Source organism: Rhinolophus sinicus, chromosome 6, assembly GCF_057876585.1.
Source record: "Rhinolophus sinicus isolate RSI-liver-muscle chromosome 6, RSI-T2T, whole genome shotgun sequence".
NCBI classification, from domain to species: domain Eukaryota; kingdom Metazoa; phylum Chordata; class Mammalia; order Chiroptera; family Rhinolophidae; genus Rhinolophus; species Rhinolophus sinicus.
In genome coordinates this window covers 45563510-45590403 of record NC_142506.1, presented here as the reverse complement: position 1 = coordinate 45590403, position 26894 = coordinate 45563510, and the positions used below count along the sequence as shown (strand labels likewise).

The following is a 26894-nucleotide window of genomic DNA, read 5'->3' as shown; positions in this document are numbered from 1 at the left end:
TAGGTCACTCCCTGCCCACGTCTTTCAGTGCCAGGGAGAGGATTGCTAGGGCCATGGGAATCAGCAGAGTGGACCCCTGGACATCACTGAGGGGACTGTCACATCCCTGTCACTGCCCCGAGGTCAGACACCTGCATGTGCCCATTTGTCAAGGTTCGCAGACCTGAAAGTCAGGAAGCGGGACTGAAAACAAATTGCGCTGTGGAGTTAAATGATAAATTAAGCTTAGAGAAACTCCTGTGCCTATGTCTTTTCAATTTTTCAAGGAGCTTATCAAATTCCTACCATATTGACTCTGAAGTGGTATCTTACTAGTCAAGAGTTAGGAATCATTCAACCCTTTTGTTGCTGCTTACCGCCTATGCTGCGTTGTCTGACGTGTTTTGGATCCCCTTGTGTACACCCAGTGTGAGGCGCAGAAGGTGACTGCCTAGGGTTTCATGGGTTCAGCTGTCCACAGGGCAGAGGGTGCTCACCCCAGCTTTCTTCCTTGTGCTCCACATAGAAGGACAACTAAGGTGTGCGGTTAAAAATGTTCAGGATGACTAAATAGGTGAGCTGCTGAAGCTAAAGTAAAAGAGAACTTAGCAGCAGCCACCAAGAAGTGATGCTTAAGGACACTACCCTATACCATCGTAAGACACTATAATAACAGCAAACCTGCTAGTGATGAGCCTTCAATGGTCCAGTGTCAGAGGGGGCTGGACAGAGCTTCGGGGTATTTGTCTGCACCCTCTAGAGTCCTTTTCAGAAAAGTCGACACCCCAGAGCTATTACTCCCTCTGTCTTTGCTTTGCGTGAGTATCTCTCGCATCGTGTGTGTAAAGAATGGTCGTTGTGAACGAGGTCTAGTTAAGTCAGATCGAGTCCTCGGGCCTGGAAGGATCCAGTGCTAAATGCAGTCACCTCCCTGGAGGTTGCTGGGAGCCAGCAGCCAGGTCCAAGTCCTTGCTCTGCCTCACTGTTCTCTGTCTGTGGGCAAATTTCTTAGTCCTCGTGCCTCAGTTTACCCCTGGGGAAATGAGAATAATGATATGTAGTTCTTAGAGTAGACCAAGGATTAAGCATGTGAGTCCACTTAAAGTAGGCAGAACGCAGGAGAGCCTGGGTAAACGGGAACTGCTGTTTCCCCTCAGACCTCTGAATGTGGCTGGTCGGGCACATGTGCCAGCTGGGCAGGTGTGAGGCAGCTCTTTGAGGGCCCGTGCACCGAGGGAGCAGGGAACGCCCATTTGCACAAAGCTTGGAGTTGGCTCGTGCGGCCACCTGACGTGGCCCAGCTGTGGACAGGCCCGGTTCAGTTGCCTCCGAGGCCCAGTTGCCTAAGATTCTCTCAGACACCCATCTTCCTTATGATCAAAACCTTTGTTTGGTTGATTTTTTTCTTAACAAGTTTGAAGCATTTGACCATTCTACTCTTGATAAAAGGATAATGAGAATGGCTTAGCCACATGCCCCACCACTCTCCGTGGGGAGTTCTGGAAGTTTCCATAGATTCTCTCACCTTCTCCTCTCTCTGCACTGAGAGTGTGGGCCATGAAATTGCCTGTGACTGTGGGGCTGAGGGGAATCCAGATGCACACATAGACCAGCTTGTGAAACAGCCTCCAAGGTGCCCCACAGGTGGGTTCAGTGGTGCTTCCCTGTGTATTTAGGGCTAAAAAAACAGATGGGAAATAGTTGGATAAGTTTTTAAAGGTTGTGATCAGACTTCACCTGGAGGAGCAAGTGGAATTTTTCTATTAAAAAAAAAAATCAGTCCTGGGGGGTTTTGATGATTTATTCATATGTGAAAGAAGGAACTGGAAAGCAGGAAAATTTTATTAGGTGTTTTTATGAACCAAGGCAAATAAAGGTGACTTATATGCCACAAAAAATGGTTTGGGGTCCCAAAATTTTAATGGGAAGTGGGGTGAAGCAAGAACCTGAGGGTGAGGGCAGGCTCTAAGGGAGCCTCAGGTTTTGTCTCATAAATTACAAATGCTTAGAAAGCATTCCCACACCCAGTAAATAAATCCAAGATGATATCTCAAAATTGTTCAAGGCCTAAGACTTTCAGTTCCTAGAAAATCTATTTTTAACCTTTAAAAAAAAGGAAGAATCAGGACAAGGGAGAGGTAACTATTAAATTATATTTACTAAATGCTGTCAGTTTGAGGAAATGTCTCATATGCTTGTGTATTTGTATACTGAATAGTTCTCTGTACCAACCAATTTATTTTGCTATTGGCTTGATAAGAAATGCATTAAGCTTTAACTTGGGCTTCAGTTTCATTTTTTTTTTTTTTTAATGCAGAGAAAGTATTCCCATACCCATTAATCTATGACCTAGTTGGATTCAAAAGGAAATTTCATAAGAGTACAAATACTCCTTCAAGACTGAGCCTGGACTCAGGGCCAAATATCGCCAGCCCCCACGGACAGTCTGTGTTCCTTCCCTATTAAAAGATGGTCTCAGAATAGGACCATTTCTATTATAGAAGCAGTGGCAATTTAAATTGCATTTCTAAATATAACACGTTCAAGGCAGTGACTAAAAATTCACATCTGAAACCAACCATATCACTTTCATCTTTCTATACTCAAAATACTTCATGGATTGCAAAGAATATTCTCTCCCTAACTCACTTTCGTTGTTATTTTGAACTTTATGAATTATGCATAGATTTGGAAGATGTAAATTCTTCATTGGCTTTGCCCTGGAAAGTTGATGTTATATCTTTTTCTTAATCTTTCTATCCATTCACGGAGGAGAATAAAAAATGTTTCTACTTCTCCTCATAACAATATTTTGAGGGCTAAAATGAGATCTGTTAAGTTTTTGGTCCTCCTAAGAGGAAAGTGTACATAAATAGTAAGATTTTTTTTTTTTTAATTGTGTCATTCCATTGTGCTACCCTAGGACATTTTATGAAATTTCTGCAGGTAGAACTTTTGACCTGTATTGTCTTGCTTTCTAACACGTAAGAAGATTGAAGCCCACAACCTACAATTCTATTTTTTTTATTAATAGTGGAGCACACATTAGACCACGTAGTGCAAATAATAGTTTACATTAGTTTTGTATGTGAAATGAACAGTTCAAAATGGAAGTTTCGCTGTTGGGGAAGCATTGAATTAGGTCTAGATTGTACCTAAGGATGGTAATTAAATTTTCAGGTAAATTTTGCTGAGTCCGAGGGGCATAGCATTCTATGTGATGTTCTCATTCTTATTTGACAGAATAAACATCATTTTTTATTTTTGCAGTGTTTCCTGTGTATGAACTATGGAAGGGGAGGGGAGAGAATACGTTTTAGGGTATGAATTGTATGATATGGTATAAATGATTGACTATGAGGATTTTGTCATTTAAGCAAAATAAAGGTACCATTCAAAAACTGTGTTTGTTTTCTAGGGACACAACCAAATCATAACATACAGCAGACCAATCTATTTTTGTGTGCTGTGTGGCCTTATTTTGCTTCTTGATGCAGGGGCCAAGGCCAGCTACCCCCCCACTTACAGTGTGTATGGCCTGAAGCTCTTCTCTCCAGGGTCGCTCCAATCAGCTAGGGACCTCTTAATAGGTGAGTTCATGTTGGGGTTGTGGGGAGACTGCAGAGGAGGGAGGGTGTGTCTTCCCTTCATCTTCTGAACCCCTAATTGGAGAGACTTCTTCACTTGATTATTAAATGAAGAAATGAGCATCCGCTCTTGGCTGGCCCACCTATAGAAGACTATCTGGGTGCCAGAGCATCCAATATGGAATTATGCTAAAGGGTTTGACATATGACCAAGAAGTTGCAGCATCGTGATACCTGAAGACTGGCCACTGTGGTGCCTGGTGCGGGGTGCCAGTGGGGCTCCCCGGGGTGGGGGTGGTTTTGCCATCAGGGTGGCAGCCACAGTGCCATCTGCATGGCACGGATGCTCGGGTGACACTTGAGTGGGCATGAGCCTCAGTCCAGATAGAGTCCTGGATGGCCGCCCGCTGGTATCCTTTGCTCACACAGCCTTTCGCTGGTATCCTTTGCTCACCTTCAAGTCTAGGCAGGGTTGGATATAAAACGGTCCATTTACACAAGTGACCTGCATGTTATAATGGTTTAGAGCCCTGAACTGGAGCCAGATGGCTGGCTGTCTGAATTCCAGCCCTGCCACTTTACTAGTTGTGTGACCTTGAGCAAAATTCAACTGTAACATAGGGACTAAAATAGTATCCACCTCAGAGGTTGTTATGAGTTTAGTATATTGATACACATAGCACAGTGGCCAGTGCCAGCTATTAGCTGTCATTATTGCCATTGTGCAGAGACTCCCCCCGTATTGGCCCACAGCCCTGAGAACCCTTGTGATGACATCCAGAGGTGTGACACACCCTCGCTTGGATCACGTTGACCAAATGAGTGGCTGCCAAAGAGACCACCCCTGCATCTGTTGCTTGCCAGCTGGAAATCTTACTCAGAGGAGACTGTCAAAGTCGTAGGTCCCACATTAACCTTTCTCTGACTCCCATGACAGCTCCCTGAGTCTCTCTAGTGGGACCGGGAGGGCCCCGAATATGGCGGAAGTTTCCTTTGCGCTCCTTATAGGTGAAAACTGTAGCAGCTGTTCCCCTGACTCTCCTTCCCTGACACCAGCTTCCATTCCTCTTCCGGCTCTATTGGCAGCAAACTGTTCACTCCCCTCCACCCAACCCAGCCATGTCCACCCTTGTCTGCACTTTCAACACCTAACTTCCTGTTCCAGCCGGGGAGGAACAGAGCAGCTTCTTAATACCAAAGGGTTAGGCAGCCAGTTTCAGATACTCTCTGAGCTCAAATAGGAGACAGAAACATGTTGGGAAAAACCAGACTGATCCCATGATTACACTCCCAGGCGGTGCCCTCTTGCTCAAGGGTATTTGCTTCCATCCTGCCGGATACTTTTCACGTTACTTTTTCATATTACTTGAAATATCCGTTGGAGAACACATACACCAACAAAGACTTTCAGCCACTTTGACCTTCTCATAAATGAGCTCACCCATCTTCCTCCTGAGACGAGCTGCAATGAAGAAGTCAGAGTTTGCGTAGGCAGAGATACCCGGTCATGATTGCCCACACTTTGGAGGCCCATCCTTTCCTGTTGTTGTCTTTTTGCATACAGCCGTGCTGGAGGGCACAGGAGGACCTGGGGATTGGAGGTGGAGAGGCATCAAAGGATTTGGAAGATGCCCAAGAGGCCTTGGCCTGTATCAGAATGCAGTGCACACTCAGGCCTGTGCCTGGTGGCCCCCTTCCCAGGATCTCGAGCGTGGTGTAGTGTGTGTAGCATCCTAACTCCTACAGGTCATGAGGCTTTGGGCCCGACCTGGAGCCTTAACTGCCGTGGCTCCTCCATCTGATCCTCGTCCTTTGTGTTCCTGTTATGTGGGGTCCCCCACCTCCCGATTCTGCTAGTTAATAATGGCTCGTTTCCCCTAACTTTGGTCCCATCTTCTACTCTCTCACAACCGTACTTTTCATAGCACTTAGCCTATTTGAAGCAGTCGGCTTCATTTGTAAAATGTGAGTAACGTCTGTCTCCCTCACTGGCTTATGCGCTGGTAAAGGCAAGGCAGAGTCCCTGCTTTGTCACCACGAGTCCCCAGCACCCAGCACAGTGCCTGATATACACAGGCACTAAAGAAGCGTTTGTTGCGTGGATGAACTAAGGAACACAAGTATGCTTTACGTACTAAAGAAATTCATGTACAGGTGAACTTTTGGAATAGTTCCCCTTCATAAATCAGGGAAAGCTTGTCATCGTTTTGGACTCTTCAGCTCAGTCCTTACAGGAAGTGGAGGCTGAGTAAGCACCTTTCGCAGCTGATTTGTGTAAAGAGACGCAAAGAAAGAAGAGCATGACATGTGTCCCATTTAGAGATTGTTCTGTGCATGGATGTCCCCATTCCTATTTGCCTTTAATTTGCTGCTATGAGAAAGCCAATGGTGTTGAATAAACATAGTTGTCGTGGCCTAGCAACCTTACCATGGCGTCCGAATGAGAAATGTTATTAAGGCTCAAACAGTGAGACCTTAATGTACCTGGTAAAGACTTAAGCCCTTACTCTTGGCAGTAGTCCTTGTTCTAGAATAAGCTACTGGCTGTGCACGTTCTCATTTTATTTTTCTTCAAACCAATTCCACTAGCAAGAGGAGCTGGGGCAGGGAGGGAATATGGCAGGCATTCCTTATCTTTTTCACTGGAACTCCTTTTCTCTCATTAAAGAGTCTCAATACATAATTTTGTCTGCTTGTCAACAGTGATGAGTAAGGATAGTGATAAATAATCCAGCAAATTGGCTGAATGACTCCTGGGGTAAAGAAAAATGGAAAAATAGAGCAATTGCAATCTCTGTGGAATGAACGTATTAAACACACTACTTTGCATTGCGTAGGAAAACATTGTGGAACAAATTTGGAACCACTGGGAAAGAGAGGAAGGCAGTAGAGGCATCTACCATTTTTCTGGCTTTATGAGGAAAAGCAAAGGCAGTTCACAGGCATTTATTCTTCATGGAACCTCTTCGCCTCCTGTCCCGTCAGCTGCCAAGGATTCTGAGTGGTAGTTGGCGGCCATGGTTAGGCTCAGAGACCACCAAGGAGAGAAGACAAAAATTCGGAGGAAACAAAAGGTTACTGGGAAGAAAGAGTGGATTTGTTTCCTACAGCTGCTGTCACAAAGTGCCCCCACAGGTGACAAACAGGTGTGTTGTCTCGGTTCTGGAGGCCAGAAGTCTGGAATCTCTGGAGGTGAAGGACGAGGGGAAGATCTGGGCTTGTAGGTGCCACTCTCCCTGTCTCTTCACATCGTCTCCCCTCTGTGCGGTCGGTCCCTGGTCCAACTTCCCCTTTTTATGGGGACATGAGCCATATACGATTGGGGCCCACTCTAATGACCTCATCGTAACCTCATCAACTATCTGCAAAGACCTCATTTCCACAGGTCACATTTACAAGACCCAGGGGCTAGGTTTTCAACACATGTTGGAGGGATGCAATTCAACCCATTCAACAAGGAACAAGAACCAAGCGCATGAGATGCTGTGTACCATCTTGTGGCCGAAGGTACCACTGTGCCTGTCACACTGCAACTGGCGGGCATGGTCTTCCTCTGGCTATCGCTGGGGAACGTGCAGTGTTTCCTAGTGTTGTGTCTTCTTGGTGATCTTGCTATTACCCACTGCCACTCCTGGTTTCTGCTTAACCTGTCAGAAGAAGGCTGGGAAGGGGGTCAGGGACATCGAGCGTCTGCTGCTTTCAGGCAGCGCTGAGCCGTCCGCACTCAGCCTCCCAGGGCAGAGGGTCTGAACGCAGGCCCAGGGTAGATGAGTCAGGTGGAAACTGGACAGGTGGGAGAGATGGAGAAGCTCCTCGTCATGTGTAATGCAAAAAGAGAGCATCAGATGGTAGAACAACAGGAGGGGGAGGAAAGTGCAGAGACAGGAGGCAGTGGACTTGGGGCAGAAAGTGGCACAAGAAGAAAGCCCGTCAGTGACAGGGTCTAGGTGCCTTTACAGGCTGGAGTGTGAATTAAGGAGATAGAAACACTGAGGGTAATATTCTTGCATCGTTTCTTTTCCTTTCTTATGATCCCTTGTATATATTCAGACTATCACTCTGTGCACTTCTTTTTCATTATAAGGAAAAATTCTTTCCAGGAGTGAGGGGAAAGGTCTTCTTAGTCAGCTCTCATTTCCTGTGCTCAGTCAGGGACTGGTGACCTCTGGGCCAGGATTTTTATTACTTTCCAATTGGGCAAATGCTTATGAGTGAGACTGGCTTTGTAATTATCCCATGGATGAGAAAGCCAAGGGGTCTTAGTACCATATTTCAAGTGGAGGTAGTAAAGCTAGAGTGTGCCCTGAGGCACGTAGCCACACGGGCTACCCTGGCTCTGGAGAGGGGACAAAGGAAGGGGGGTGCCCACCTTAGAGAAGAAATGCGTGGGTGCCAGAGATACATGTGGGGGCTTCAGGTCATTAAAAGGCTGCCAGGTGGAAGGGGGAGGGGTTTTGTTCTCGGTTATTGTGCGCGAGCCCCAGCAGATGGGAGGTGGATTACAGCTCACTGCAAGCGAGACCTGTAGCGTGGTCTGTTCAGAGCTGCACAGTCGTAGCGTGGGTGCCTAGTGAGGCAAGGACGTCCCGGGCATGGGAGGAGCTCAGGTGAGCTGAGACAGCCGTCACTGTTGAAAGGTTCTGTGCACTGGTGGGTTCTGTAGTAAATGGCCTCCATGGTCTTTTCAGATCCAAGTTTTATGTTTTCTTTTACTCCTTAAGACCATAACCCCGACCTACAATAATACAACTTCAGTACTACAATACTGGAAGATAAGTGGAGATTTTTAAAACCGTTCCTGGAGTCTACACACTGTCCTGTGCACACTGAGACCTCACGATTCTCTGGTTTGTGTGAAGATGTGGCTCCTGGGCCCCGTAGTTGACACCAGGACGTTAGTCACCCACAGTGATGGCCCATTGGAGACACACAGTGTCCATTCACTCAACTCCATAGCTTTGGGTTTATTTCCATGTTGTTCTAATTCTGCATGCTTTCACTCCAAAACTACAAATATAGTAATGAATATTATTATTCACATTCAGCAAAAGAAATCAGCATATTACAATATTTTTACTTATGAATCTTTCTTGAAAAGAAATGGAACTCTTCCAGAAGTTGCTGCACTTATGGTAATTATTAGGGAAAATGAGGAGCAGGGAAGAAGTGAGGGGAAATTATAGACCCTCTCAGCAGTATGCTAACAACAAAAAAACCCAAAACTTTGTTCACGGGGAAAATTGCCAATAACCACAGGGTCTTTATTTTTTACTTTTGGATAAAAATAATTTCAGCAATTTCAAGTGTAATTTTCCAATCGTCCCACTAATGCAACAAGCTTTTGGCTGCTGTTTCATCACGTGAACTGCTACCTGACAGATAGGATCCCGGGGCTCCGTCTTCCCCTCATTCCATCTGCCAGCTTTGATGCTAAAGACTAGAGCCTTCCTCTTCTAACTCGTCCTGGAGGCCTGGGTCCTGGGGCCCTGGTGGCTGTTGCTCTGCTGTTTCACTTGGTTCCAGTTCCACACGAGCAGCCAGAACACCCTCAGCTGGGCCTTCCTGGTGCCTGGCACCGTTTTATTTTCCTCACGCCGTCACCGTTGTGTTCCAGCTCTCCTCCCTCACTAGTTTTGGTTTCATAGCTAATGTATTTCTTATGGAGAACACTCTGCCCATGTTTTGCCAAACACTTTCCAGTCCTTGGCCGCCTTTAATATGAGTTCATGCCCGTACTTTTTCCTATAGTTCTTCATTCTCGGTGTAGTTTTTGTCACATGCACGGCACCTGAGAAGGTGAACACGTGAAATCTCACGGCCCCTTCCCTCTGCCCCTCACCTGATCATGAAGACTATCGCGTAGCATGCAGTCTTCCTGGCTGGGTTTTGAGTCCCTAAGTTAAAAGGAGAAGAGCTAGTCAGGTATCTTGAAATGATATGGACTAAAATTTCGATGCTCATAACCAAATGCTGCACAATTGAATTTCTATTTCTTACATCTTTCCTTTCAGATCTCCGAGTTCCTTCCGCAAACATGGAAAAAAATAAGTTTGTGTCCTATATGGTTATGTCAGCAGATCAGTATTTGTATCTTATTACCTACTTTGAGAAATATATTATTCGCAGGTGCTCAATGTTTTCACAATATACAGTCGTGCGCCCCTGAAGGAGGGGGCTGTGTTCCGGGAAGTGCGTCGTTGGGCGATTTCATCACTGTATGAATCTCAGAGGTCGACTTGCACACACACATCTGGATGGCACAGCCTCCTGCACACGTGGCCTGTATGGTATATCACCATCGTATGGGCAGTTTGTCATTGACCAAAATGTCATGACGCGGAACATGACTATAGTTAAAATCTTGCCACATTCATTGTAGTGTTTTCAGTTGAACTCACCACGTGTATCAAAGTATGATGCATAGGCCCATTTATTATAGCCACGTCCATTATCTGACCTTTTATTTTCACAAAGTTGGAACTGTTCCTTGGGACGGTTATAGAGGGGTTTGTCCCATTATTACTTTTAACTCACTATTAGCCAGAGAATGAGACATACAAAGCATTTATTCCTGCAATTTCTCTTTGGAAAGTTGGCATTTCTGATTTTTCATCAATAACTGGAAGAGCCTCCACTACCCTCCCTACTCGCACTGTTCACTGTGGTTTATGTTTAGTGTTAGGACAGAGTCCCAGTGTTGAGGCATGTTGAATTTCAAACCAAATTTCCTTAGTTTTATTAAGGATTACCAGTATCAAACCACTGAAATTCTACCCAATAAACAGAAATGAAGACAGATGTATTACAGCACCACCCATGCGAGTGTCTGTGGTTCTATGATACCCAACTTAAATGGAACTGAGAAAGGGAATGACAGGGAAGTTTCTATTAATGCGGCTCTGCTTCATTGTGTTTCCTCTAACAACTGAGTTCTGAGAAGCACTGAATTATAGCACACGGATTTTTATCCAATTGCATTGTCATGGTTTGGGGAAGTGGCAGGGGCACCTTCATCTCCCAGGTGAACGGGTCCACCTGAGAAACAGGCCCTTCAACATCCCACCATCACGTGTGGGGTTCCTTACTTAATCACCCCTCTCCCTTGATCCTCTGTGGGAGTCTGGAGTCCTGACTGAACCCTGAATCTCCAATTGACGTTTAGAACTGAACAGACTCTCAGCAAGTCACGTGCTCAAGGGGACAGACACACAATGCAAGGAGCCCCTGGGCTCCCAGTGTTGCAGCCCCCTCCCATGCAAGAAGAGCCCTTCACTGCTGTCCTTGGGTTTTGCATGTTCCTGTTGGTTTCCCACTCTGCTTTCTCCCACCCTCATCTCCCTCAAGTCCAAGTTGGCTCTTGAGAGTGAGCTGAAGAGCAGTCTGCTCTCTCACTCGCCATCTTGCCGTCTCTGTTGAGTCCGGGACCTGTCTGTGTCCTTTCCTTGGGCCTCTGCGTCAGGAGCAGTTCCCCGTCACTTCCACAGGCACATTTTCAGCTCCGCCTCCAGGCTGTCCTCCCCAGTGGGCGAGAGGAGTCCTCTAGGACTGCTGGGTGGGGTGAGGTGGGCTGCGGTGGGCTGTGGGGGAGGCAGGGCTGAGTGGGGACCTCGGCACAGCTCCACACACTTACTGTCAATTCTGTCTGTTCACTTGCAGCATTTTTATACTGCTCCCCAGCCATTTCCCTCCTTGGGCTCTTCCCACAGATTAACACTTTCTGCATTTATCTCTTGGAACAAATCGACATGCTGCTGTTTGGAGGTTCTGGTAAGTCTTTTACATTCTACTCTTTCTGTAAAGGGGTCTGAGATTCAGATAAGGAACAGCCTCGGGCTGGAGTGAGAGTCTGGGCAGTTATGTTCTCTTTGTTCTGAGCGTGTAAAGTTCTTCAGTTTGGGTCAGTCAGGTGGATGGTGGGCCCATCTGCACACTTTTGGCCGAATTGAAAGGGGCCCATCTTGCTCGGCAAAGAAACATGGAAGAATAGAATCTCTGAGCTTTGGAATAACTTTGGGCCCTTCTAACCATTCTCTGGAAAAACCATGTGTCAATATGTGTGAATGAGCGTGTGGTTGTACGTGTGTGTGCGTGTGCCTTTGAACATGTACGTGAGTTTGGGGCTGTGGATGTGAGCGTGTGAATGTGACACCCGCATATGTGTTGTGTGTGGACCTGTACAGACAGGTGGCCTGTGTCTCTTCCTCATCACAGTGATTCTCTTTTGGCCTAGTTTTGGCCAAGTGCTTGAGATTCAGACCATGGTGGAGGATAGCTCACCTGACGCTCACCTGCAGACCGCACAGACTGCTCAACTTTAAAGCTTATACTTCTCTAAACGGAAATAAACACGCTGATCTCGTGGGGCTGCTGTGAGGCTTCAGTGAAATCATGCACTAGAATATAGGTGGTGATCGATTACTGTTTCCACTGTTACACACACACAAGCACAGAGGAGCACTTCTTGTGTCTCTCTTTCTAGCCCTACCTCTGTCCTTATCGCTCTCCCTGTCTCTGTCTCTGTCTGTATCTCTGTCACTATCTCTATCTCTATCTCTCTCCCTATCCCTGTCTCTGTCTCTCTATCTCTCTTTCTCTCTGTCTCTCCTCTTCCTTCTGTTGAAATCACTGTCCATGATCGTTACCTTGGCGGGCAGCGTTGAACCGTAAGTGAGGTTTCCCACCTCCACACTGACACATTCACACGGTCTCCTGAGAATGTCCAGGTCCTTTCTAAATGCCTTGCTCCTGAATTTTGAGTCAAATGGTCAGTCTCTTTCTTGTACTAACGGCCACCAGCACCTTTTGACTGATCCCATAGATTTATTCTCTGCCCTTTGGCAGGCATTTTGTGTTTGCAAGCTGCAGCCTTCTCTTCACATTTATTGGTTGTGAGGCTTGCTGGCCTAGACAGGAACTGTTGATGTTTGTGTTGCAGCCGTTTCTGGAATGATGTCGGCTGTTTACAGCGTGGTCCGCAGCGCCGCAGCAGCCACCGTGCTCCATGTGCTCTGCTTCAACGCTGTGAAGGTAGGTGTGGGAACCGGGCCTCGGCCTTCTTGGCATCCAGTAAATCAGCTGATGATCCAAGGAAACAAACGTCTTCTCCAGCTATGGGAGCAATGCGGTCTGAGCCCATCGGGAGTGGCAGGGCCCGCTGGGGGAGGCCGCGGTGGTGTGAGAGGGTGTTAAGATACCTGAGTTCCCTGGAGCACAAAGCCCACCTGGTCTGCCCCCCCTGCCCCCCTCCCACAGGTGTCTCTGGCCCCCTCAGTTAATGACACTGGGAGGGGCTTCAGCTTAACATGGCCAATAGGACCGTTTGTTTACCTTCACTTCCTTTTGAAATACCACGCAAAAGACCATAAGGGGATACAATTGCACAAAGGTACAGGAACGGACAGAGAACAGGAGAGGATATGACCGCAATAAAACTCTAGAATCTCGAAAACAGATGGACGGTAGACTTATCCAGATGGAAGAAGCTGAAACCTGGCAGCAAGGGAAGGCTGAGATGATGAGAAACATGAGAAGCGTTAACTTTAGGAAAAGAGGGTGTTGTGTCGTAAAAGAAACGTTACGATTTTGCCTGCATGGCTCATCTGTGAAGCGTATTTTATGTTTATAATCTAAATAATAGTGATATCGATAATGGAAGAATGGGGGAGGTAAAGTGTGTGTGTGTGTGGGGGGGGGGGGGGGTCTTAGTCCTGTCTTTCATATTAGAAAGTGAGCAAATAATATCTGAAATTCAAAAAACTCAAGAAACAAAACATGCGTGTTATCTGAAAAAATGGAGGCAAATAGGTGAAGAAGAAATAGCTGAAAGGCACCGCGTTCCGGAAGCAGGAACTGGAGTGGAGGGCTGGTGTGGGCGGGACCTACTGCGGTTCCCCTTCAGTGCGGTAGCGCTGCATCCCTGGTGCCTGGGTAGGCGGAGAAAGCACACACTCGTGACGTCCTCAGGGGTGTCTTCAGTCAGTCAAAAAATTAGTTAATACTATACAGATTTCATGATTTTTATGAATACCCTGCATTTACTATTTTAAATCACAGGTTATTTTTTGATAAAATAAAAATTAAATGTAAAAGAGTAAATAAAAGTAATATATGTTCCAAAGGATTTTTAATATCTATCATAAGCCGTTTCTTAACTAACTTTTAAAAAAATATTAGCTCACAATTTTATTAAACTCTCAATGTCAGTGGTAGAGAGATAGTTGTTTATGCCCTTTGTGGAAGAGCTATTGAACATTCTTACCTCACACACCTCACGTCACTGCTGAATTATCTGTGGTAACCACTGACATAACCCCTTCCGTCACATTCTGTTCCTTTTGTGGAGATACTTTCTTTCAGATTTCTTTCAGATATCTTTTTGAGGTGCAGGAAGTTTCCTTTTTCGAATGCACAAAGGTAATTTATGTGCTGTAATGGCTCTGTTACCACATTTATTGCATCATGTACAACTATTATGTAGTCACTTGTCGTATATGGCATTCTTTCTTTTGAAATCCATTCCTTTCTTCTGTCACCAGACCCCACGTATTTCATTCAGGAAGCATACTTGGATAGGTATTTTCTGAGTCCTTGCAATTCTGAAGACCTCTTTCTATTTATTGCCTTTTGGTCAAATGACTGCGTATAAAATTTCTGGGTCACAAGTTTTCACTTGCAGAACCCTTCATATATCGCTCCATTGTGCACCAGTGTTTGTTTTTTATATATTTATTGTTCATTTATTTTTTTCAAGTCTGGTTTATTGAGACGTAATTTATATATTGCAAAGTTCACCTTTTTGATGTACAGAGTTTGGTAAGTGTTCTTAAGTATATGTAGTCATGCAGCCAACACCATCATCAAGTTATGGAACATTTCCACCAACCCAGGGGACCCTTGTGTCCCTTTGTGGTCAGGCTCTTCTCCCTACCCCAGCCTTTGGCCACCACTGATCTGATTTCTGTGCTTAGCACTTTTAAAAATCAACTTTATACAGTAACATTCACTAGTGGAATAGACACATAGATGAGTGTTGACGAATGTGCATGGTGACATAAGCGCCATCATGGTCATGATGGAGAACAGTTCTGCCCAGTTTCTCTTCCGAATTCTGGCTTCTCCCCATACCCAGGTTCTTACAGCATGGTCACACAGGTTTTCCCAGAAGTTTTAGAGGTATAGCTCTTACATTTAGATCTGTGATCCATTTTGACTTGATTTTTGTGTGTGATATGAGGTAAAGACCAAGATTTACCAGCAGAACTGTTGGAAAGATTTGCTTTTCCCCATTGAATTCCCCATTTTGAAACTGTCAGAATTCAATTACTGGCTTCTGGCTTCTGGTCCAATATATAAGGAGTTGGGAAGTCGTTACTCCCTCCTAATAATAAATAGCTAAACAAACTAGAAACTCACCAGCTTTTCACAGATCCATCAGAGAAGCGAGGGAGTGGCACAAATGGCCACCTCCAAAATTAGAGAGACAGGTGGGCAGAGAACCATGACTTATCGGGGCAGGAACCCAGGAGCAGAATCTCTGGGAACCAGCACAGGGCAGGAAAACCTCAATTGTAACTGACAAACTTCTGGGGGCTCAGTTTGGACAAGGCTGAGAATGAGTCACTCTAGGGGGACCCAGTCACTGGGGGGCCCACACCTTTCTGAATTTTGTCTCCAAGAGTTCAACCTGGTTCTCACAGTGAGTATCAGAGAGAAGTCACCTCGTGCTTTCAGCAGGTGGAGGGAAGAATAACCATTTGGAAATACACGACAGTATTCTTATTCATGAGGACTGCCCTTAAGATTTTACCAGACACGGGGGTGGCGGGTTAGCTCAGTTGGTTAGAGCATGGTGCTAATAACACCAAGATTGCTGGTCCGATCCCTGCATGGGCCACTGTGAGCTGCGCCCTCCTTAAAAAAAAGGGAAAAAAAAGATTTTATCAGTCTCTAAGCTACTGGGATTTTTTTCAGAGCCTAACTGACCTGAAGGAAGGGGCCCAACTCTAGCCCCGCCCACTCTAGCCACTCTGTCCCCTTTGGAGGGGGTGGCGCAGGTAGCTCTGAAGCACTTGTGAAGTTCATCGGCAAGAAGCACAGTCTCACTAAAAGCCTGAGGACTAGGCATAGCACTGTAGAATACTTCTCTCCACACACCTGAACACCACATCACTGAAGGCTTGTTCACCACAGTTCCTTTTACCCAGTACATCATGCCTGGCTATCAAAACATTTACAAGTGATATTAAAAGGCAAAAAGCACAGTTTGAAAAGTCTGAGCAAGCATCAGAGCCAGACTTCGATATGACAGGGATGTTGGAATTATCAGATCATTAACTTCAAACAACTATGGCGAATGTGCTGCGGGCTCTAACGGATAAAGCAGACAGCATGCAGTAATAAATTGACAGTATATATGCAGAGAGAGATTCTGAGAGAAAAACCAAAGATTAAGATTAAAAACACTGTGACAGAAATGAAGGACGCCTTTGATGTGTTCATTAGTGGAGTGGGCACAGCTGAGGAAAGACTTTCTGAGCTTAAAGATATGTCAATAAAAATTTCCAAGCTGGCAAAGCACAGAGGAAAAAAAATACTGAATAAAAAAAATATCCAAAAACTGGGGCAACTACAAAAGGTGTAATGGGAATACCAGAGGAAAAAAAAAAGAAGAACAGAAGAAATATTTTAAGCAATAATGACTGAGAATTTCTCCAAATTAATATCAGACACCAAACCACAGCCCCAGGGAACTCAGAGAGCACCAAGCCAAGCATAAATGCCCCCCCCCCCAAAAAAAAAACCCACAGCAGTACATAGCATATTCAAACTGCTGAAAATCAAAGATAAAGAAAAACATTAAAGCCACCAGAGGAAACAAACACCTTACGTATAGAGGAGCAAAGACTAGAATTTTGTCTGACTCCTCCTCAGGAACTCCTGTGGACTGAATTGAATCTTCCCCAAATTCACATGTTGAACCCTAACCCCAACGTGATGATATTTGGAGATGAAGCCTGTGAAGATAATTAGACGTAGAGAGGTTGTGAGGATGGGGACCGCATGATGGGATTAGTGTCCTTATCAGAAGAAGAGACACCAGAGCTCTCTCTCTGCTACTGTGTTTTCCTGAAAATAAGACCTAGCTGGACAATCAGCTCTAATGCATCTTTTGGAGCAAAAATTAATATCAGACCCGGTCTTACTTTACTATAAGACTGGGTCTAATATAATATAATATAATATAATATAATATAATATAATATAATATAATATAATATAATATACTATACTATACTATACTATACTATACTATACTATACTATAGTATAATACTGGGTCTTATATTAATTTTTGCTCCAAAAGACGCATTAGAGCTGATTATCCGACTAGGTCTTATTTTTGGGGAAACAGAGTATGTGAAGACACAAAGAGAAGGTGGTTGTCTACAAGCCAAAAGAGAGCCCTCACCAGCACCTGACCAGACTGGAACCCCAATCTCAAATATCCAGCTTCCAGAACTATGAGAAACAATTTCTGTTGTTTAAGCCACCCAGTCTATTATATGTTGTTATGGCAGCCTGAGCTGACTAAGACAAGAAACTATGCAAGCAACACAAAAGCGGAGCAAAGTAATTAAAGTGTTGAGAGAAAAAGAAAACCATCAACCTAGAATTCTGTGCCCTGCAAAATTATCCTTCAAAGTGAAAGATAAATAATCAAATTGTGTGTTTCAACATTATTCTTCTTTTTCAAAGATGTTTAGATACTGTAGGTCTTATTTCTTTCAATGTAAATTCTAGAATCTGTTTGCCAATTCCTAGAACAAAAGCCTATAGAAATTTTGATTGAAATTATATTGAATTCATAGAGCAATTTGGGGAAAACTGACATCATAGCAATACTGAGTCTTCTAATCTATAAATATGGTGTTGCTTCATTTACTTGAGTGTTCATTAATTTTTCAGGAATATTTTGTACTTTTTAACCTGCAGTTAGTGTACATATTTTTTCACATTTATTGCTAAGTATTTCATGTATTTTATGCTATTGTAAGTGCTGTTGTGCTGTATAATTTAAATTTCCTATTGTTGATTTATAGTATATACAATTAATTCCTATATATTTAGGCTTGTACCTTACACCTTGCTAAATTTACTTATTAGTTCTAGTAGCTCTTTTTGTGTGGCTTATTTGAAATTTTCTACATAGTCATGTTTTCTATGAATAAAGACAGTTTTATGTTTTTCTTCCAATCTGTATGCCTTTGATTTCTTTTTCTTGCCCTATTGCCCTGGCTATAATCTTCAAAGCAATGTGATTAGAACTGCTGAGATCAGACATTCGCCTTGTTCCTAATCTTAGGGCTACATCATTCATTCTTTTACTATTAAATATAACGTTAGCCATGGGATTATCTTAGATACCCTTGTTCAGACTAATTTGACTTTTCTTTTAAATAATTTTTATTGACCTATCTTGAAATCTCTGTTGTATCCAGTCTGATGATAAGGTCAGCAATAGAATTTTTTAAATCTCTTATATCAGGTTTTTTATTCCTAGCATTTTGATTTGACTTCTATATATAGTCTTAGTTTCTCTTTTGAATTTACTTATCTGTTTATGAACATTGTCCACCAATTCCTAGATCCTTCAACATATTAATTATAGGTATTTCAAAGTTGATGTTTTATAAATTATCTGACTTTTTCTTGTTGTTAGAAGGTCAGTCGTACTCTTGGATTTCTGTACCTGAAATGGAGCCTTCACTTGTCAATATTTAGTGTGGAGCAGAACAAGAATGAGACCAACTTGAATTTTTCCCGAATTCTTGTTGAATTCTTTCTTCTAAAGTTTTTTTAAAAAGCAATAGACTATGGTTAGACTCGGTTCTCTTTATGTTTTATGGAACATCATCTGTTTTCACTTTTCACAGTGAAGAGTTTTAAATGAATAGGAACAGTTTCCCCCTCTTATTTTGTGATTATTGAGATTATTGATTTTGTTTACATGTGTTTTTAGTGTTTTCACAGACTTTTTTTTGATCTGTCTTTCATGTGTCTCATGTCTTTATTTTTCATGGTTTTCCTCTCTATATTTTTCCTTTGTGTTCTGGTATAGTTTCTAGAGTTTCTCATTTCAATAACAGCAACAAATTTTTTGTTGGGAATTTATTATGTACTAGGAACTGGAACAGTTAACTTATATATCTTATATGATTCCTTTCACACAGCATCCCTGTTGAGACAAGTACTATTGTTACCCTAGTTTTACTTCCGTATGTTTTTTTCTTCATTGTTCACTGTGTGGTTTATGCTACAGTCAAGTTTCCAAGTCGCATTTATATTGTTCCCCCTTCATAGTTGCTTGTTTACCTTTAACGTGTTAATAGACTTTTGAATCTTTTGAGCCAGATCTATTCTAGAAAATGTACTGTTTTTTTTGAACTGAGTATGTTTTAGAAAGCATCTTTAAGTGGTCCCGTTAGAGAAATATCTCAATTTAAGGGTGCTTTTTGTCTTATATTTTCTCTCATCTTCCCAGGTTTTCCTTTGACTACCTACTGTTGTCTCTAATCAGTCCACAGACTGCTTTTTATTTTTGTCCTCTATAGTATATAAAATGCGTGTAGAGACAAGATTTAAAGTTAGACCATTTGATACAAAATGTGACTTTCCTATTTCTCTGAAATAATCTGAAGCTCTGGCAGCACTGGGCCCACGTTCCCACTTGGTACAACCTGCTGAAACTGTAGCGAGTCACAGCTGCCCCCAAATCACAGGCCTCATCGTGCCCTACCTGAGCCACCTAATGCATTTATGTCACCTGTGTGCTCAGATACATTAGATTTTGTGATCCCTGTCCCCGTAGTCAAGTAGGAATTGAGCTGGCTCCTGTCAGAAAAATTTAAGACTCCCTGACCATATTTTCCAAAAGTACCTAAGGTCTAAAATACAGGGAGAGAGGAAAACAACACAAAGCATGTTCCAGTAACATACCATTAGTTCAGATGTAATTTTCCCCTGGGAAAATGTCTTATTGCTGGAGTTTTCTGTAGTTCTATCAGGAAGCTCCCGCACAGGCAGTAGATGTGAATGGAATGCCTAGGACAGTGGTTATCTCTGTGTCACCCTCTTTGTTCCAACATCCCCACCCATGACCTGACCAAATGAAGCCTGCCGCCTCCAAGACAGTGGTGTTCTCCCAATCCTGCCAGCCCACAGACTTGCAAGTTCAAGTGTTGTGTTGTCGGCCAGCCCTGTGGCCTGCCTCAGCTCCAGCCATCCTGCTCTAATTTGGGTGACATCACAGGGGCTTAGCAACATTTTTTTTGCTTCCTTCCTCAAGACACCACTCTCGCAAATAGAGAGTGGGAACTGGGGTCATGTGTAAGACCTCAAAACCTTCTTTCAGCCTCGTGTCTTCCAGTATAAGGTAAGATCTGGAATAAATTCTCAGAGCCTGTGTTTTATGCACAAGTGCCTGCTCTGGTTCCCAATGTGGAGTTGCCTTTTCTCTTTTTGAATATTATTGGGCATTTAATGAGAGGATAAAAGCTAGTTTCCTGTGTTCTTGATGCCCTTCTGACCAGGGCCCACACTCCTTCACTCCTCTTTGCAACCCTGAACAGCAAACAGCATCTGACGGAAATACTGTTCTCTCTACTTGATGCAAGTTCTCTATAACTGATGCAGGAGCTGAAAAGTTCACATTCACTTGTCATCAACATATATTTGTTTAGTAATGACTCGACCAGGTGCTATACAGACATGAAAGGAGAAAAGAAATCAGTATTTTCTCCTCAGGAGTTTAACATTATCAAAGATGATGATATGCTGTGGATGATCAGAAAAGAGGAAATCAGTCAGAGAAGGTGGTTTTCAGCACAGCCTTCAAACATTTTGTCGTTGGGCTGAGAATTTCACTATAGAGTATCCAGTCAAGCACATGAAATGTTCATCAGAGTTGGGGATGAATGTTCATGGCAGGTGCAGGAGGTGGGAAGGAAATTATCCTACGAAAATGGCGGATGGGAGAAGGTTGGATGTCTGGGCAGGAAGCGTCAGAGTTATGGACAATTTTGAATGAAAGGCAGAAAATACCTGTTTTTGATCCACTGGACATGCTGTGCATCATAAGAAGAGTGGTTCCACAATGGAAACTTACAGAAGAAAAGAAGTCATCAGCTCTAAGATGTTGAATGCCACACATAAGCTGGTGGCCCCAGTGATGATGGAAACAAAGACATTAAAAAGTTCCATCCACCAAGTGACTTCCCAAACCACTCCATGAGTGGTCATACCAAAAACCCCACTTTCCATCGGCTGAGTTCTCCATGCTACTGCTCCACTAAAGCACATCTTACTCTAAATCCTTGACTTGTTATGAACCTTTGTCTTATGCCTCATGCTTCTCAGCAGATAAGGCTCATTTGATAGTGAAAAATAATTCATGGATAATAGAGACATGGTTAGCTCCACGGAAGGCAGAATACTCCCATCCTCAGGAGGCTTTCCATGAAAGAACAACTCATGGGACTTCTTAGAATAATTTCTACAGGAGAGGTTGTATGCTCTGAAAAACCCATTTTACTTAACAAGTGGTGAAGACTCATTATTACCAGTTCAAACATTATCAAGACTAATGTACACCCCTGGGATTGTTAAATGACTTTTTCTTACAAAATCCTTAGATGGGGTTGGAAGCCCTTTAAGAATCTGGTATTGAAGAAGAGTGTTCGGGGTTTTTTACCTAGTGGTGGGACAGGTGTCTTCATTCCCTCACCTCCCGGAGTCCGACTCCCTCCTCATATCAGACATTGCTAATTGATCACTGCACATTTCCTCACTGAGCTCAGTAGGCCCTTAGGATGCCCAGACAGTACTACAGGCAGCCAGGACCAACTGATCAGATCTCACCCAAGAAACAATCTATTTTTATCCTCGGTTGAGACTTGCTTATTTCCGTTTCCTGTTTATGGCACGTTATAGGCGTAAATGTTGAGTCAGAGTAAGTAGATTCCATTTTGAAAGCACACTGCTAATTCAGTGATGGGAATGCACAGTCAGAGGCTCTGGGGTTTACTTAAGTGTTGAAACAGGCTTTTTACCAGATGGCACTGGAGTACTTGGAAAGGTTTATTTCATTTCAGAGAGCTATTGCTCCGCATAGAGCAAGCATCACTTGCAAGAAATAATATGGTCTGTTGTTACAGATTCTTAGTGTTCTTATTTGTATGTTGAAATGTCTTGGTAAAAAGAGAGCCATTTGCATTTCTCTCTTCTCTTTTGTAATTCCTCAGGTTGCTAATGGTCACAGATTGACTCTCCTCTCAAACACCTATTAAATGCTGTGAATTGAATGAATGTGGTGAGCAAATTCGCAAGGGGGTCCTTGGGAAACAAGGAAATCTCACCCGTCTTCCACTTACCCAGAGCTGTCATTCCACTTCTCCTTTAACCATGCTTTTGTTTATGCCTTTTATGCTTACTCTTCTCATTGCTGAATTGATTTTCTTTCCTTTTATGTCTGCACTGTGATGGATTGATGGGCCCTTGTGAACAATTTCAGCGTGTCAGCTGCCTTTCCAAAGGTGGATTTCTCTATATGGGTCTTGGTATTTATTTATGTCCCTTATTTTTATTATTCTCATTTGATAGAAACAGATTAAGGAAGGGGCTGTATGTTAATTTTGCTCTCTGGAATATTAATTAGGGGAGAATTTGATTCCTCTTCTAATTTCATATTCTCTTTGACTCATCCAAGATGGTAACAAGTACCATCTGAATGCAAACCCTCGTTGGCTTAAGTATTCGACAGTGATACACAGAAACAACCGGAATGTCTGCTCCCTGGAGAAATGGCTCAGTGGTTAATTAGCTGGGGTTTCTATATGTCTGGGTAAGCCATGGTTTCTATTTTTTATTAGCCCTTACAAAGAGATTCCATTTTATTGATGTCCAGGGGACCCAGAGATTGAGTCACATTATTATAATTTAGTGTTTCCCGAGCTCCATTAATGATTGCTTGTGGGAGTTTTCCCGTGTTCTTGTAGTGTGAGCTGCAGATCAAGCTATGACATTTCCCCTGCATTTAGGATTTAAAATCTAATTGTAGATCTGAAACAAGCTCATTGTTCTAGAATAGTTTTACTACTGAAATGGACCTTAGCTGTGCCCTTGTCCAGCCTCTTCCTTTTACAGTTTAAAATGAGGAAATGGAGGTACAGAAGAAATTAGTGACTTACTCAACGTCACACATCACGGATCCCAGATCTTGTATCTTTCCAATCTTACTTCTGCGCCATCCTCCCTCACACATTTGAAGTGTAAATATATTTTCTAGTCAGAAGAACAATTCGCAGGTATATATGATACCTTGCAAATCTATGTTACTTTAATTTTTGAAATAATTTCCCAAGTGTTTTCTCTTTTGCCCTTTATTATAGATCCATATTATACATCAAGAAGATAATAGCATTTTTCCATTCCAAATGGTGTGAATCACAGATGCTTAAGTTATTTGCCTAAGGGCACTTGGCTAATTCACATCGTTTATTCAATTGTGAAATAGATGGGTAACACCTACCTCATATGAATGTTGTCAGAAGTAAAGGAAATTAAATTGATAATGTATGTAAAGTGTCTAGCTCAAGGGTTCTCATTAAATGGTGTGGTGGGCAGAATTCTAAGTCGCTCCAAGACCCCTGTCCCCTGGTCTGCCCCTCTATAATTTCAGCCCCTTGAGCGTGGGCAGGGCCTGTGAGTATGATGGGATGTCACTCTGGTGATCACGTTCCATTATCCATTAAGGGATTTTGCAGATGCACTTAAGGTCCCTAATCAGTTGACTAAGTTAATCAAAAGGACAGGATCTGGTTGCCTCTGGCCTAATCAGACAAGCCCTTTAAAACAAGTCTAGAGGTCAGAGAAGAAGCAGCAGAGATCCCTCCCCACTGTTGGCTCTGGAGAAGCAGACTGCCCTGTTGTGAACAGCCTGTGGGGAGGGACACTTGTCAAGGGCTTGAGGTTGGCCACTCAGAGCTGGAGTGGACCCCAGCAGAGAGCCAGCAAGAAAATAGGGACTTCAGTGAGCTTGGAGGAGGACCCTAAGTCCCAGGTGAGATGGCAGCCCTGGCCAGCACTATCATTTCAGCCTGACGAGACCCTGAGCTGAGGCCAGTCACACTGTGTGCAGACTCCTGACCCGTGGCGCTGTGAGATCATGCATTCGTGTTGTTCAGGCCGCTCAGTTTGTGGTAATTGGTTACATTGCAGTAGAAAACTAATACAAATGGTAACTGTTATAAGTATAAATAGTCAATGGATATGACGATGATCACATCATGGTGATAATGTTAATAGTAATAAGTTTAAAAATTAAATCCAAGTTGTAATGTACTTTTATTATACTGGACTTCTGATTCTATCCTATGGCTGGGATCATGTCACTTCCATGTGCAAGGCAGTGGGAATTACAAGTCTCTTAGCTTCTGGGCAACTCATGGGGAAGAAGGGAGAAACGGGTGTTAGGTAGGTCGCTAGTGCTTTCCGTCATATTCCATGCATAGAAAGTTCAAAAGTATAATTGCTCTCTAAACCCAGCTAATGCTGGATGGTCATGATGCTCAAGCTTGGGTTGGGTGACTTTGACATTGGCAGTTGATACTGATTTGGGGGGAAAAACAGGAAGAATAATGATAGCTCAGTTGTACAAAATGGAATTGGCAATTGTTGAGTGAAGATCTGGGCTTGGGTTTTGGTCAAATCAGAAAACATAATGAAATCAATATTGGTACGATTTAGTGACCATCCAGTTTGGAGTAATAGATAAGGAGAGGGGAGGGGTGGCACAATAGAAAATTCTAGGCCGGAGTATGAGCAGTGGTGATCCTAGTAGAGATGGAAGACGATGCTTGTCTTAGCCATGTCAGCTGGAGTTTATCTTTTTCTCTCCCTGTGGATAAAAATCCTGTGGATAAAACTGTCCTTTTGGTGTTGGTTCAGTACTTATTTTTTCTGTATGTAATCAGTTCTACATGGAAAATACAGGTACTCACCATAATAAGGAGTACAGTAAAATCCTCTGTTATGATTAAAATGAGCAATACGTACCTCAAAGGTGTGCTATGAACTAAATGTGATAATGTATGCAGAGTAGTTAGTCAAGTCATGGCTCAGTACCTGGGAACAACTACTGTGGTTGTTTCTGTGTGTATTTTCTTCACTCCCAGTGTAGCCGTGAGCCCCTCAGAGTCATACACTGTGGTCTCCATATGGTTCTTTATATATCCCATAAAAAGTCCAGTGTCAGTAACGTAAAAGGTGTTCTTTACACTTTTGGATTGAATAAATACAGGTGACTGAGAAGAAGACTATGAGAAAGAAAGTAAATGTCAATGATTTTCCAAAAGTATGCGCGTGTGTGTGTGTTGTGTGTGTGTGTATTATATCTGTGCTGATATACATAGCTTTGGATGAATGGGACCTATCAGTCTGTCTTGGTAACTAATGATCTAATTTTCTTCGGTGCATATTCATAAAAGTAAAATATTTTCTTGAATTATAAACGTATGCATTTTTTTACCTAAATGAAAAAGCATATGAAATAAGAAAAATCTACTTTTAGTGAACGGGAAGACTGATTTGTCGTATTTGTTAATGCGGTTATGCATTTATTTACTGAACACCTAGTGACTGCCTACTGGATTAGACTCAGTGCTGGGCATTGGGGACCCCTCGGGGTGTCCAGGGGGTGTGAGGGACAGCAGCACCGGCTTCTGCAGGACGAGCCCTGGGCGCTGGGCCCGAGTGTGGCTGGTGCTCACGCACAAGTGCTGATCACGTGACACCCAGGACAAAGACGGGAGACATGTCTGATTTTAGTGAATTTCTGGAATTTTAAAGGCACAGAGCTCCTTTTACTTCAAGATGAGCTCATGTTGAAAATACACTTAGAACTAGGACTTGTATCAGTGTCAAAGTGATATGATTTAGTTCTTATTTCAGGAGGCCTGAAAACCTGGATCTCAGAAATACCCCTCTGTGTAATGGGCCAAGAAAAATCCATTGCTTTTTGCTTAGAAAGTGTGTGAACCTCATGTGGAGGTTAAAGCAAAGTGAGGTTTTGGTCTGTTTGCATTGACTTATAACCCTCAGTTAGTCTGCCCCATAGATTGCACTGCAGAGATTCTAAAATTTCTAAGAAAAGAAAATTCTGAAGCTAAGATTCTCTTTCGAGAGTACTTTTATACAAAGCTGAACTTCCCTATGCATTTTCATCAAAAGAATTTCCAAATGCATTTGAAATCTACCACAGAATTGTAGGACTATTAGACAGTTTTATTTCTACCTCATAAAAATATTTCAAAACCTATGGGAGTTTTATGAAGCCAGCGCTCATCAATCCACATCATTCCCAATTCGGCCCATGAGATGAATCTCAAAGCAATTAGAGATGTTAATCTTGAAGCAAACTATCACATGGTATGTACCCTTCATTATCGGTGGGTGATAGATTGTTTAAAACTGTCTCTCCAAAATCTTTATATATTTGTGCGTGTGGGTGTTTGTGTGAGTATAATAAATAACATATATAAAATAAAATTCAAAACTAATACGTACATGTTTAAAATATAACATTTTATTTTTCTTTAAATCCACTACAAATGTCAGTCAGTACTTCCTCTATTCCTTTCTGCTTTTCTTTGGAAGATGAAAGCAGTAGAGACAGTAAAAAACAAACAAACAAACAAAAAAACAATAGAAATGAACCTGAGCACCACACTAAATCTTTCAGATAAAACACACAGTGCATTTGATCATTTTCTTTCAAAATCCCTTTTCAGGTCAGTTGTTTTCCTCCAATACCAATATTTCCTTCTCTATCCCAAAATAAAATTAAAATGAAAACATTCTCAAGTGCATCTTTTTTCTTACTGTACCTCTGACTTGACAACCTGACTCCTTCTAGCAGTTTGGCTTCTAGAAAGCCCCCGCCCATCTCCCTGTCATTCTTTCCCAGGTCCTTTCTGTGCAGGGCAGACCTGCCTGAGGACGTGGGGATGTGAGCCTGGCCATGGAGGCACATGTGGGGGTGTGGTAGGGTAGGTGGTGGTGCATGAGTGATCAGCCAGCACCGTAGTCTGGAGATTAAGGAGAAAAGAATGCAAAAATGGGGTCCCTCAACCCCAAATCTTAATTCTGTAAAATAATTCTGAATAGTTCCATCTTCTACTCAATTTGATTTTTTTAGGTGTGTGTGTGTGTGTGTGTGTGTGTGTGTGTGTGTGTGAAATTGTGGAGCTGTTCACACAGTAATATATTCCTATGT

General features: G+C 43.0%; 1 protein-coding gene across 5 annotated transcripts in view; it reads left to right on the top strand.

The window, feature by feature from the left end:
- Positions 1-26894, top strand: part of PCNX2 (pecanex 2) — a 240533-nt gene that overhangs the window by 69978 nt on the left and 143661 nt on the right. For all 5 annotated transcript variants that reach the window (XR_012490740.2, XM_019712884.3, XM_074316661.2 and 2 more), the window contains 3 exons: positions 3398-3569; positions 11223-11333; positions 12502-12593. Coding sequence is in view for 4 of the 5 variants with exons in the window: in XM_019712884.3 (XP_019568443.3) it covers positions 3398-3569; positions 11223-11333; positions 12502-12593 (375 nt within the window). In the remaining variant the exon portion in view is untranslated. The remainder of the gene's footprint in view (positions 1-3397; positions 3570-11222; positions 11334-12501; positions 12594-26894) is intronic.